The 14,340-nt window shown below is 52.4% G+C and overlaps 1 protein-coding gene across 1 annotated transcript in view; it reads left to right on the top strand.

Annotated features, from left to right (window-relative positions):
• Positions 1–10,521: 10,521 nt before the first annotated feature.
• Positions 10,522–14,340, top strand: part of GALNT17 (polypeptide N-acetylgalactosaminyltransferase 17) — a 439,855-nt gene continuing 436,036 nt past the window's right edge. The window contains exon 1 of the mRNA XM_015069888.3: positions 10,522–12,208. Within this exon, the coding sequence (XP_014925374.1) occupies positions 11,971–12,208 (238 nt within the window). The 5' untranslated portion in view covers positions 10,522–11,970. The remainder of the gene's footprint in view (positions 12,209–14,340) is intronic.

The raw sequence follows: 14,340 nt of genomic DNA, 5'->3' as shown, positions 1-14,340 counted from the left end.
ATATTACTTTCTCACACGTAGCTAATTGAAAAGAGAAGTGGGTTCGTTTAAATGCAAAAGTTCAGGGGCGCCTGGGTGGCTCAGTCGGTGAAGCGTCCGACTTCGGCTCAGGTCGTGATCTCGCGGTATGTGAGTTCGAGCCCCGCGTCGGGCTCTGTGCTGACTGCCTGGAGCCTGGAGCCTGTTTCGGATTCTGTGTCTCCCTCTCTCTCTGCCCCTCCCCCGTTCAAGCTCTGTCTCTCTCTGTCTCAAAAATAAATAAATGTTAAAAAAAATTTCTTTTAAATGCAAAAGTTCTATAGATAATGATACAATTGGTACTTAAACATTAAAACATTAGTGAGTGTGGGTGGTTCTGTCGGTTAAGTGAGCGACTCTTGTGTTTTGACTCAGGTCATGATCTCATGGTCGCGGGAGGAGTTCCACGCAGGGCTCTGCACTCAGTATGGAGCTTGCTTGGGATTCTCTCTCCCTCTCTTTCTGCCTCTCTCTCGCGCTCGCTCGCTCTTTCAAAGTAAATCAATAATCATTAAAAAAAAAAAAGATGCGGGGCGCCTGGGTGGCTCCATCGATTGAGTTGTCGGACTCCTGATGTCAGCCCAGGTCATGATCTCACGGTCGGTGGGGTGGAGCCCTGCCTCAGACTCTGCGGAGACAGCACAGAGTCTCCTTGAGATTCTCTCTGTCTCCCTCTCTCTCTGCCCCTCCCCTGCTCTCTCTCTCTCTGTCTCAAAACAAATAAATGAACATTAAAAAAAATTCTCCTGCTCCCTCTGCCCCCCCCCAACTTTCACTCAATAAAACAAACAACAAACAAACAAAACATTGCTGAATATATCCACAGTGCGGAAGGTTGGGGTGACTGTAATGAGCAGAACCCCCAAATTCAATGGTTTCAAGACAAGAAATGTACTATGTTGTAAATAGTACAGGGTAGATGTTTCCAGTTAGCAGGTGGTTTTGCACCATGTGGTGTCTGGGAGCCCCAGAGTCCTTTCGTCTTGAGGCTCTCCCGGCCCTGTGAGCCTCCCCATTACCTTCATGGCAAGGGCGGGTGGCCACCTTGAGGTTCTAGCACATAATGGGGGAAGAAGGTCCCAGCTGTCTTGAAGTCCCTGGCCCGGGAGGGGCCACCCCTGTTGGCTAAAACTTACTCAACGTGTTCACAGCTGACTGGAAGGGAGACTGGGAAGCACTGGGTTGCTGCGTCCCAGGTTTTGACGGACAGCTAGCTGACTCTCAGTGTGAATGGTTGATGTGTGGGAAACACTGCCCTTGGGGTTACTGGCAGGATTCTTCTTGGGGCTAGGACCAAGGAGCAAGATTGCAGTCAAGGGGTTCCCGGTGACAGGGAAGGGTCGGTGAGTTTTAGGCCCCCTGCCATTTAACACTGAGCTTTACTTTTTCCTCTTCTGCATTGTGATTCCCATGATACGCTCGACTCTTAGGGAAGATCTGTTACACAGAACGGCCTCGAGTTGGAGGTGCCTGAAGTGTGAAGGATGGGACGGTGATGGGCAGATGACCCACCAAGGTGTCATCACCCTAATCCCCAGAACCTACGAATGTATTGATTTACGTGGCAAAGGGACTTTGCAGGTGTGGTTAAGATTTAAAGACCTCGAGGGCACCCGGGTGGCTCAGTCCCCTAAGCGTTGGACCCATGATTTGGGCTCAGGTTAAGGTTAGTGAGTCTGAGCCCTTCATTGGGCTCTGAGCTAACAATGTGGAGCCTGCTTGGGATTCTTTCTGTTTCTCTGCCCCTGTCCCCCACACCCCCCAAATAAATAAACTTAGAAGATTAAAGACCTTGAGAAGGGAGGGGCACCTGGATGGCTCAGTTGGTTAAGGGCCTGACTTCGGCCCTGGTCATAACTTGTGGTTCATGGGCTTGAGTGCTACATCGGGCTCTGTGCTGACAGTTCGGAGCCTGGAGCCTGTTTCAGATTCTGTGTCTCCCTCTCTCTCTGCCCCTCCCCTGCTTCTGCTCTGTCTCTGTCTTTCTCTCTCTCTCAAAAATAAAAACATTTCAAAAAGTTTAAAAGACCTTGAGAAGGGAAATTAGTCTGGAGTTTCTAGGTGGGTCCACTCTAATACTATGAGTTCTTTTTTTTTTTTCTTAGAGAGAGTGAGAGTGGAGGAGAAGAGAAGAGGGAGAAAGGAGAGAGAGAGAGAGAGAGAGAGAGAGAGAGAGAGAGAAAATCTTAAACAGTTTCCACGCTCAGCATAGAGCCCTACTTGGGGCTCAATCCCATGACCCTGGGATCATGACCTGAGCAGAAATCAAGAGTTGGACTCTCAAACGACTGAGCCACCCAGGCGCCCTGTAACCGTATGAGTCCTTATAAACAGAGTATCTTTTCTGGCTGCATTCAGAGAGCTAATGTGGCAGGATGAATTCAGCCTGAACTGATTGGCTTCAGGACGGAGAAAGGGGGCCATGAGGCAAGGGATGTGGGCAGCCTTTAGAAGCCAGAGAAAGCAAGGAAATGGATTCTTCCCTCGAAGCCCCAGAAAGGAGTGCAGCTGCCAAACACTTTGATCTTAGCCCCGTGAGATCCATGCCAGACTTCTGATCTATAGAATTATAAGATCAGCTTCTGTCGTTTTAAGCCTCTAAGTTCGTGGCAATTTTTCATAGTTAATACAGGAACTTGTGTCCTTGGTTTGGAAGAGATGGTGAAGGACGAAGCATGGAGACATGGGAAAAATACTGACTGGAAATCCAAGGGCCATGAGCATGAGGGGACAAGGACAGCCAGGCTAAGGTGAGCAACCCCGGAGAATCTTACCCTTAGAAGCACTTGGGGAGGACGTTAGGCTTCTCATCGCAACAACAATGGAGGATCTAAAGGAAAGGGTGACCCAGGGGCTGGGGGAAACCTGGGGACAGTCAGTTTACACATCCTGGACCATGAAGTAAGTTGACGATAGCCAAGGCAAAATCCCACCGACTTCTATCCATCCCGGAAATTCTCCCTGCACCATGAGGATTCCAGTAGCCTTGCTCGTTTTCCGAGTACTTGCTCGTTTCCAGAGTACTTGCAGAGTATTTTGGGCTGTTCCACGTGGACTATCAAAAAAATACACTTTCCTAAGAATTTTCTCCAAATGAGCTGCTGCATTCAAGCAAAATGGCGCAGGAAACTCTGGTTTCAAAGGCCACCTCCTGGAGCTTCGTGAAACCACCCAGCAGAGTGAGTCTTGAGCCCAAACTACCACCCATTATAGAAAAGTTGTTGCTCTTCACTGGCCATTGCATATATAATGAGCAAGTCCTCATGGGGTATGTCGACATGCATTTCATATGCTCTGGTGCATCAGTTGGTAGGTAGCAGGTTGTGAACAAAGGAAGATGTGTCTAGAATACCCAGAAGCAGAGTTTTCATCCTGGAAAAAAAGGCAGGAGGTCAGTGGTTTAACAAATGCCTCCAGCTCACCCACCTCTGACATCTGTTCTTGGAGCCGGTCTAACCAGGTTGGACTAGAGCTGGCACGGCGCTGAGTGGGGGTCAGGGAGTGGGGCCCGAAGCACTGCAGGGTGGAGAGACTCCACGACTGTCCCTCTCATGGATGGTTGGAGCCTCTGGCCACCTACTTCCTTTGTGAGCTTCCTCATCCGGTCAGGCCAGAGCCCTTCTGAGCATCATCACATGGCATCCATGTGACCCATCGTGAGGAAAGCCTAGTGTCTGGGCCTCTCTTGCACATACTCATACTTACCCCAAAGCCAAAGCAAACAAGGGTCCAAGAAGGGCCTTAATTCAGCGGAGCACCAGGCAACAAACAGGCAGTGAAAAGTCACTTTCGAGTTCCTTATTCGCACTTTTCTCTCTCCCTCTTTTTTGTTGTCACTTAGAATCAGCGACAGACAATCTTTTGGTTGTTATAAATGTCCATTCAATTCAGAAAGTTGCATATACAGTCTGGTGGTTCTTCAAAAAATTGAAAACAGAAATACCGAATGATCAACGAATTCCACTACGGGGTATTTATGCAAAGAAAACACTAATTCGAAAAGATACATGCCCTATTTGCTGCAGCATTATTCACAATAGCCTAAATATGGAAGCAACCCGCGTGTCCATTGACAGACGAGCGGATAAGGAAGATGTGGTGGGTATATATAATGGAATACTACGCAACCATATACAGGATGAGATTGGGCCATTTGCCACAAGTCAGGTGGACCTAGAGGGTCTCGCGCTAAATGAAATAAGTCAGACTGAGAACGACAAACATCCTATGACTTCACTCATATGTGGAATCTGAAAACAACCCAAATAAAGAAACAACAAAAAGCAGAATCAGAGCCATAAATACAGAGAACAAACCGATGATTTCCGGGGGGGGGGGGGGGGGCAGGGATAGGCAAAATGGGTCAAAGGGACTGGGAGATACAGGCTTCTGGTTATGGAACGCTACGCTTGTGGTGAACGTAACATAACATATAAACTCATCCGGCCACTATGCTGTATACCTGAAACTAATGTAACATTGTGCGTCAACCATAATAAAAACGAGTTGCATGTATAAATAAAAGAGAAGGCTTGGGCACACAAAGGACTGGAGTGAGGTTCATCTACATCTGAGATGTTTCCATATTGAGGCCTTCCCAAGGGAGCTATCCTTGGGAGGGGTGTGGGGCGGTCCTTGAGTGAAAATAAGAAGGGGTCCAGGGGCAGAGAGGTGGGAAAGGGAGTCGCAGAGAAGCCAGTTGCCCTGAGGCCTCTGAGCTTGGAACTCTGTGACTCTGAACAAACAGGCCCAGCCCACCAGTGCCCCATGGTTAGGCCGAGTTATTTCTCCTAAGAGCAATTCAATAATTTGGTGTTCTGATTTATCCGTTACTTACCTCTCCTGCCCACAACAGGCACATGCCGAGTACTGGAGAAGTGTCCAATTAATGAGTAAATCAATGAATAGGTACTTGGTAGATAAATCTATGGATAATTTGTAGATAAAAAGCTCCATATGTTAGGGGTTCTCCCCCATGGCTTCCTGGAAGCCTGGGATGCTAAGCTGGGCCTTAAAAGGGACTTTGAGTTTAAAAGGAATCCAACTTCTAGTAGAAGGAAAGGATTTTGGTGAAAATATAACCCCAGGACTTGCATGCAAGTTGGCCAACAGGCAACGATTGCGTTTGAATGGTGGACCCTACCAGGAAAAGATGTGAAACATGCATGGCCATCATACGTGCAGTGATTTAGAAATTATATCCATGGGCGACTCTCGTTGCATGTATCAAATATCAGTAAAGTTTGATTTCTTTCTTCTTGTGGATAACAGTAAACAGAAGCTCTAATATTTTCTTCCCATGCCCCAGTGGGTTGCCTTCTGTGCCCACATGCTACTGGCTGATGAGATTATGGTCGGAAGAGAAGGCCCTGGGTTTGGGGGGTGGCCTACGTCTCTTGGACAGGTGGATCTGGTTTTGATGCGTGTTTCTACTAGCGACTAGCCTTTCTCCCTTCTAGGGATTTTAATAACAGATGATAATAACCAGCATGTACTGAGGGTTGACAGGCTGAAATACAAACGATGTCCAGACCGTATGGGGCGGGGGGTCTCTGATCATCTCAACCTATGCAGCATCCAGCCTGAGAAGCCCACCGCAGCCTCTCCAAAAGTGGTTCTAGATGGTGAGGACATGCTCCGTCACTGCCGGCTTCCCTGATTTTTGTCCCTGCCTCCAACTTAGGACCAACCAAAGAAAGTCGAATATGCTCCCTTATTCAATCACATAGAATGCCCCACTTCTCGTGAGCCTGCCTTTAGCTTCCTAGACCAACAGCCCGCAATCAGGGCTTATCTGAAGCATCCCCCGCCTCTTCTACTATAAAACTCTTTCCTCTGTCTGCCTTTGAATCTCTGCCAAACGCAAGTGATGGCGGCTGACTCTCTCTTGCAGCAAACTCTGAATAAACAGCCTCAGCTTGTCCTCCGCGGGTAGTCTTTGCTTATTTCCACAATGCTTACTATATGCCTCTCACTGGCTGAGGGATTTACATGTATTAGCTATTTATTCTTCGTGACGTAGTATAGTGGCTATTATTCCTGTCCATAGCTGGGGAGGCAGGTGATGCCCCAGAGAAGTTAAGTAACTTGTTCACGGTCACACAGCTAAGAAGAGGTACACCTAGGGCTGATACGATAGGCACACAACGCAGCTTGGTCTCTCCCCCTCTACTTAACCCGCCTCTTATCCTCCCCCCACACTACAATCTTATCCCTCCCCCCCTTACAATGTGCCGTGAATTCTTGAAGGGGAAGAAGGTAGATTCGTGACTTTGTTTTTTTCCTCCTCAAACAAAGCAAACCTTCCAGTGAAATAAGTCAGGCGGAGAAAGACAAACACCGTATGATCTCATTGACATGTGGAATCTAAAACAAAAACAAAAAACCGAACTCGCAGATACAGGGGACAGATTGGTTGGTGGCTGCCAGAGGTGGGGGGGGGGGGGGGCTAGGAGGGGTAGGCTGGCCAAACGGATGAGGGAGATCGAAAGGCACACAACTTATTTGTAAGTCGCGGAGAGGGTAGGTCGTAAAAGCTCTCATCACACGAAAAAAGAACTGTACGGTGACAGGTGTTACCTAGACTTACCGTGCTGGTCATTTCACAAGGTAAACAAATCTCAAATCATCACATTGCACACCTACAACTAATATAATGATATATGCCCATTATATCTCATTAAAAAAAATCAAATGAAACCCCCAGTTTGTGCTGCTCAAGATTTTATGGGAATGAAGGCCCCATCTCTCTGCTTCCAGCAAGAGAGAGTAGCTTGGCCAAACCTCTGTAGAGACATGAGCCCCTGGTTTTCTTGATGACCTCCAACTGTTTCTCACTTCTGTGATAGGCCAGGGTGAGATGTGAGATATTCTTAACAGGCCAGGAAAGGTGACACAGCAGGAACCATGGCTGATGAGTGAAAACTGTATGTGGAATCGAAATCCTTCATTAACCATGGACAGAAATGCATTCATCTCCTTCCTTTCGGTGTGCTACACAAAGACAAAAATACCAATGAAACGTTTGGTAAACTATCAAAAAATGTTTGTGGTTTCACTGAGTTTTATGATTAGGAAAGATTTTTGGAGCCATCCAAGAGGGATTTCTTATTTATTCTTTTTAAATTTCAATGCTTATTGTTTTGAGAGTTAGGGACACAAAGCGAGGGAGGGGCAGAGAGAGAAGGAGACACAGAATCCAAGCAGGCTCCAGGCTCGGTGGTCAGCACAGAGCCCGACGCGGGGCTCGAACTCACGGACCGTGAGATCATGGCCTGAGCGGAAGTTGGATGCTTAACCGACTGAGCCACCCAGACGCCCCAGAGGAGTTTCTTATTTTAAAGTCAAGAACCGATTTGCTTCTTGGTAACAAGTGGAATAGAGCCAGGATCTCCTGGTGAGCCAGCCACATGGCCTCGGAGGTGTAGTTTTGTTGGTCTTACAAGCTGGATTGGGGCAAGTGTCGGGTAGACAGATGGCTGTCGCTGATTGAGGGAGGGAGGTCACCCACCCCTCTGGGAGCCTCTGGTTACCAGGCAATGGATGACTCCGTAAATGGGTCCTTCAGTCTTTGTATCTGTGGTTTAAATGGCCAGGTGGGTTCCTTCCGGGCCTGAGAATTTACTCAGCAGGAAGACCCTCTTCAATTCAGTTCCATCATTTGTACAAGCTGCCGGACTTTGTCCAGAGTGTCCTTTCTTTTAAACAATTTTTTTTGATGTTTTTTTTTTTTTTATTTATTTCTGAGACAGAGAGAGACAGCATGAGCAGGGGAGGGGCAGAGAGAGAGGGAGACACAGAATCTGAAGCAGGCTCCGGGCTCTGAGCTGTCGGCACAGAGCCCGACGCGCGGCTCGAACTCACGAGCCGTGAGATCATGACCTGAGCTGAAGTCGGACGCCCAACCAACTGAGCCACCCAGGTGCCCCGCAGAGTGTCCTTTCTTCTATCAAGATATGCAAGCCACTAAAGAGTTCCACCAACTTGGAGTGCCTTGGTGCCATCTGATTTCGTAAGCAGCTGGCATACAATAAATATGGAACTGATTACGGTTTTTGCATATCCAGGCAGGATTTTGACTTTTTGGTGTCACTGACCACGTTGAGAATCTGATAGAAGTTAGGGCTCTTGTCCCCAGAAAAACATCCATATGACACACATGCACAATTTTTTTTAAGTTTATTTATTTTGAGAGAGAGAGAGAAAATATGTGAGTGGGGGAGGGGCAGAGAGGGAGAGAATCCCAAGCAGGCTCTGCGCTGTCAGCACAGAGCCTGTTGCAGGGCTTGAACTCACGAACCGTAAGATCATGACCTGAGCGGAAATCAAGAGTCTGACACTTAACCGACTGAGCCACACGGGCAACCCCCCCACCCCCCACGCACAAATTTTTGTATCGGTTTGTGTTTATGGACTTTCTGAAGTCTTTCCTGGGCACCTCTTGGGTGGAGAAGCTGGTTAGGTTCATGGAATAAAGAATTAAGGATCCAGGAGCATCTGGGTGGCTCAGTCAGTTAAGACTTCGGCTCGGGTCATGATCTCGCGGTTTGTGAGGTTGAGCCCCGCGTCAGGCTCTGTGCTGACAGCTCAGAGCCTGGAGTCTGCTTCTGATTCTGTGTCTCCGCCTCTCTCTGCCCCTCCCTGCTTGTGTTCTGCCTCTTTCTGTCTCTCCATACTAATAAATAAACAAAAAATTTTAAAAGAACTAAGGATCTGGGGCGCCTGGGTGGCGCAGTCGGTTAAGCGTCCGACTTCAGCCAGGTCACGATCTCGCGGTCCGTGAGTTCGAGCCCCGCGTCAGGCTCTGGGCTGATGGCTCAGAGCCTGGAGCCTGTTTCCGATTCTGTGTCTCCCTCTCTGCCCCTCCCCCGTTCATGCTCTGTCTCTCTCTGTTCCCCCCCCCCCAAAAAAAATAAAGAAATAAACGTTGAAAAAAAAAAGAACTAAGGATCCAGTTCAAGTTAGATACCTACCAACTGGTAACGTCTCCCAGCTTTGGGTAACGTCGTTTTCCCTAAACACGCTCTCTTGCTTGGGTGCATGGGTGCGAGAAAGGAGATGGTGAGCCTGATTCAGAGGTCAGGTATTGCTGGGCTGGGGGCAGTGGGAGAATACGTATATATGAGGATGTGTGAACTGTGGCCACCACTGGGAATGTGTTTGAAGTATACAAGTAACCAGAACGAAAGAACAACCAGGAAGGGTAGAGAAGGAACTCGGGAGGGGATGGCAGCGCTTAGATACTTGGAAGGGAGAGAAGGGTTGCTGGTGTCTGGAGAGAATATTCGTTTGGGATCGTGAGTGGGAAATTTCCAAGCAGGACTGCAGGAATGGAGCACTTCTCTGGGAAGACGGTGCTTAGGATGTGAGCCTGACAGCGGATCTCTCACCGAGTCTAGGGTGTTGGATGTCATTGACGAATGTATGCACGCGGAAGGTGAGGAGAGAAGCCTGTCTGCTGCATGATAAGATCATTGGTTAATTTGCGCCAGGGATCTCTCCGCCTTCAAAGGGAGAAAAGAAGTCTCTCTGAAGTTGAATCTTGCCTGGAAACGTCTCCATTGCTCCGAGGGGGGGTCTGCTGCTACTTTGCTTCCTGTCTCCTACTCCCAAACAGGCACCTGCTTGGAAGCCTGACGCACCTGGGTTTAGAGCCACTTACCTCCGCGGGACCCTAGCCCAGTGCCTCGGCCTCCCTAGCTTCCGTCTTGCAGCTGAGTAAATGTTGGAAAATTAGCTTTGCAGAAGCTTCCACTGATTGTGCCAGCTTCCCTCTGGGTACTCAGGGACAGGTACAGTGGGGACCCTGCCTGCCCCGGTGCCTGTCATGTCACACAGCTGCTCAGTAACTCAGGTTTCTACCCTCTCTGTTCCTTTCATGCCCAACGCTGGTGGGTCCCTTGGGGCTTCTGGACGTGGCTTTTTCATCGAACTGCTTTGTGTTCACTTTCTGTAGGTGATATAAAGCAAAACCAACAAGATCCAATTGAACTCGGGCACAGAGTTCCAAGGGAATGAAAATTTAAAAATTTGTTATATTTTTCAGGCACGCTTCTGTTAAAAATTGATATCTAAAATAATAAATAAGCAACAAAGCAAGCCCGCACACCAAAGACCCAGTAGTAAAAAAGAAATAACTTCAGTGCGATAGAAATGGTGAGGTGGAAACCACCAGATTCATGGCCCTCTACTGCCCAGCCTTATTTGTTCGGCAGCCTCCTTTCTTTTTTTAGGCCCAAGGAATTAAGTGGATCAAGAAGGGTCTTTGAATTCCAGCCTTTCCAGCTCCTGGCTTGGGGAAGAGGAAGAGATCCTGGAAATCCAGTAGCCCAGATGGGCTTCTTAGGATAAAATGAGGGTGGGCGCAGAAACCGTGACTCAGACGACTAGAATTTTCACTCCGAGAGAACCCACCCAGCCCGCTAACGCGCGGCCTGGCTCCCAAAGTAACAGAATCCGAGTCTCCAGGCCAGATTTTCCCTCTAGCCATTCCCGGCCACGCAAAGCGGAGCTGCGAGCACACAGAAAGGGATGTCTTCATCGCCTCCCAGGATGGAACAAACCCGCCTGCTCGGGGAGTGCTGAGAACCAGAGGGTCCCTCCGACGCCGCCAGCAGCCAACATGACTTGACTGCCCCCATCCCGCGCGGTCCCTACTCGCCGGGCGCCCCCACCCTTTCCGGGTGCGCGCGCACGAGCGGGCGAGCCGGGGAGCTGTGCGCCTGGCAGCCTGCGGGTGGCGGCGGCCGACAGGCTCGCGGGGAGAGGGGTGGCCAGGGGCGGCGGAGGAGGAGCTGGCGTTGCAGCCGGTCCCCTCGGGCCGCGCCCCGCCCTCCGCCGCCACCTGCGCGTCCCCTCCGGGCTCTCCAACCCCCGGGCCAGGGCCGCGTGGGCTGTCGGTGCCGCAGCGGCCGTATCACTGCGTCCGCCAATTAGGACACTCGGCGTTTGGCTCCGTGGCGCGCGGGACGAGCTGAGCTGCCCGTTCTGGCGAGCGGAGGGGGCGCCGGCGCGCGTCCCTGCCGCCGCGCTCCCCGCGACGTTTTCGGCGGGGGTAGAGAACTGCTGTGACTTTTGAGGTCCTGCTCCTCCTTCCGGCCGGCCTCGCGACGCGCCAGCTCGGAGCGAGGCCAGTGTGACCGGCAGGCCCCGAAGGCTCACTGCGTGAGGTTGGGGCTTGGAACGCGTCCGGGCGCCCGCGGCGCTGTGCGCGCTGGTGAGTTTGGTGGCGGGGTGGGGTATCCCCGGCGCGAGGGGCGGAGAGGACGTCGCGCTCTGCCCCTTGGTCCGCCCCCTAGTGCTGCCCCCACTTTGAGAGTAATTGAGACTTGAGCGTGACTGCGGAGCCGCGAGGATGCGGGCTCCGGGCGCGGGCTTTCCCTCTGCCCGGCGTGATGGAGCGGGTCGCTGAGCGGAACAAAGGCGCCCGCCCCGGGGAGCGGGTCCTGGGCTGAAGACCGCGGGCCGCGCGCCGCGACGGCCGCCTGCGGACGAGGGTGGTGGCCGTGTGGCCCGAGGCGCGGCGCGCTCCCCCGCGGGCGGGCGGCAAACCCTGAGCCCGGCACCTGCGCGCCACTCCCGGGCTTCGCTCCCGGCGGCCCGAGGAACAGCCGCGAGCCACTTGCTGGTGCCGCGGAGAGACCCACGGCCCCCGGCCCTTCGCCGAGAAGCCGAGGCGCCCGGAAGGGGCCGCGAGCCGTGAACTGAGCAGGCGTCTCCGGGAGCACTTCTGCACACCGAGGGCTTCCATGGGAGCGATTTCGCTCTCCCCCTGACCGCCCGGTCCTCCCAACCGTCTCCGCTGCCGGAGCATCCGCGCTGTGGGGCCGGGAGCCGCGGGGCTCCCCGCCGGCAGTCGGGAGTGTGAGGCTCGCACGGCTCCCCGGCAGCTCCGCGCCTCGCGGGAGCCCGAGGGGGCGCGGGTCCGGGGCGCGGGCCGGCCGGGCGTGTTTGATGGCTTCACTGAGAAGAGTCAAAGTGCTGCTGGTGTTGAACTTGATCGCGGTGGCCGGCTTCGTGCTCTTCCTGGCCAAGTGCCGGCCCATCGCGGTGCGCAGCGGAGACGCCTTCCACGAGATCCGGCCGCGCGCCGAGGCGGCCAACCTTAGCGCGCACAGCGCCAGCCCCATCCAGGATGCGGTCTTGAAGCGCCTCTCGCTGCTCGAGGACATCGTCTACCGGCAACTGAATGGTAAGGAGGTGCGCTGGCGCCTACGGGGGCTCTGCGCGGGCGGGCCGGGCACCGGTAAACCCCTGGGGCCCTTCGCGCGGTGGGGGAGAGCCGGCGCCTCCTGGCTCCCGCAGGCTCCCTCTCACCCCTTCCTGCCCTGTCTTGGCCGGGAGGCCGGGGCTGCTGGAAAGAATTGCCTGCTTCTACTGTGCCCCAGCTGTAAGTTTGCTTTTATTGTGGAAACATGTCAGTACAGCTGGCTCCGGGTCCCCGCGTGCGGGAATCATTACCTGGCGACTCCAGCCCGAGTGCAGAAACTAGTCGCGCGGCCAATTGGGACCGGAGGCGCAGGCCGACTTGGAGAAAATAGCTCTTGCAGCTTTTAGCGTTTGGTGGGGTCAGACAGGGAGGGACGTTGGCGGGCTTAAATGTCTGCAAAGTCAAGGCCTCAGGTCTGGAGCTAATGCGCTTCGGTAGTAAGTTGGATGAATATGTCATCTCTGCGAGAGGTGGGGTGCACAGCGAATACGGAGGACTCCTCCCTTCCTGCTGCCTTGGTGGAGGCTGCTGTTAAAAACACACCCCGTTTCTCGCCCAGAGCTGCCCGAGGGCGAATGTTACAGTTCGCTGGTGGGTCGGGGAGGCAGCGTTTCAGAGCGTAGCAGTTAATGACAGTTGTCAGAATCTGCCCCATCTAAAATGTTCTCTTCAGCGCTCGGCGAGCAGGGGAAGACTTAATGTGCCCTGGTCACACCTGGTCCAGGGACTGATGGGTCACTGGACACTTGCTGTCCCCGAGGTCAGAGTATTACCTACCCAGAGTGCAAGCAGCTCTCCAGGGTCCACAGGGCTGGTATCCAAGGCAGACCCAAGGCTGCCATCCCCCTTCCGGAGCTTCTAACTCATAAGAGTTCTAGAACGACAAGTCATTGCAAAAGAAGGAGGGTATCAGATAGTTCTCTCCCTGCACCCCGGGGAGATCCCTGCTGGGTCCTTCTAGGTGGGCTGTGGTCAGATCTCTGCGCGCCCTTTGACGTAACCCTGTGGTCTTCTTAATGTCCTGTAACAAGTATCCAGGGGATGCTTTGAACTTGTATCTGCCCTGGGGAGCTGCAGTCCCCAGTTCATTTCCGGACAAAGTAGGAGCGTAGGGTGTGCTCCTTATGATTCTGCACGGATACCTGCTATAGACCCACCCGGAGGACCCAAAAGAGAGAGTGCGAGAAAGCCTGGGTCTCGCCGTCAGGCTGCACTTAGGGACACAAATTATTTTAGTATTGGTTTCAGTTAGGAAACAAAATATGGTATAGCTACACCCCCAAATGCCTCAGAGAGGAATAATAAAATTCGAAATGATACTTACTAAGTGCACAGACATGCAAGGACTCATTAAGCCTTTATAGCAATCCTAGGAGGTAGTAGCTGATACTGCCCGCTAAGGAGCTTGGTCACAGTCAGGGGGTGAACTTGGACGGTCTGTTCCAGAATTGAGGTTCTTAGCTGCTACATCAGCCTGCCTCAGTTTTTGGCACGTGTCAGAGTCAGATGGAGGGCCCATTAAGACACGGGTTTCAAGGGCGCCTGGGCAGCTCAGTCGGCTGAGCGTCAGACTTTTGATTTCGGCCCAGGTCATGACCTGGCGGTTCATGGGATTGAGCCCCGCATCAGGCTCTGCGCTGATGGTGCGGAGCCTATGTGGAATTCTCTCTCTCTGTCTCTGTGTCTCTGTGCCCCTCTCCTGCTCTCTCTCTCTCTGTCTGTCTGTCTGTCTCTCTCAAAGTAAATAAACATTAAAAAAGAAAAAAAAAAGACATAGGTTTCTAGGCCTCACCCCCAGAGCCTCTGATTCAGTAGGCCGGGGGTGGGGGCCCGAGACTTTGCATCTCGCCTAGCTGTGGCCTGGACCGTGGCCCACTCCCTACACTGAGCAAGCAAAGAGGAAAATCCATTCTCCCCAGGCCACTTGGGTCCAGCTGGGTGGGGGAGGGGGGAGGAACTTCTGAGAAGCCAGGAGCCCGCTTCAAACGGGCTGGGAGTCTGGCTTCTTTGCCCGTGTGCTCTTCTGTCTTGTTAGCAATTCCCCGGGGGCTTAGGGGTGCAAGCCCTTTATTCCTCAGGAATTAATGGGGGCCTCTGGGAGCCTGGCACCGGGC

This window comes from Acinonyx jubatus, chromosome E3 (genome assembly GCF_027475565.1).
Source record: "Acinonyx jubatus isolate Ajub_Pintada_27869175 chromosome E3, VMU_Ajub_asm_v1.0, whole genome shotgun sequence".
NCBI classification, from domain to species: domain Eukaryota; kingdom Metazoa; phylum Chordata; class Mammalia; order Carnivora; family Felidae; genus Acinonyx; species Acinonyx jubatus.
The sequence above is the reverse complement of the archived record's forward strand: the minus strand, read 5'-3'. Positions and strand labels throughout refer to the sequence as shown.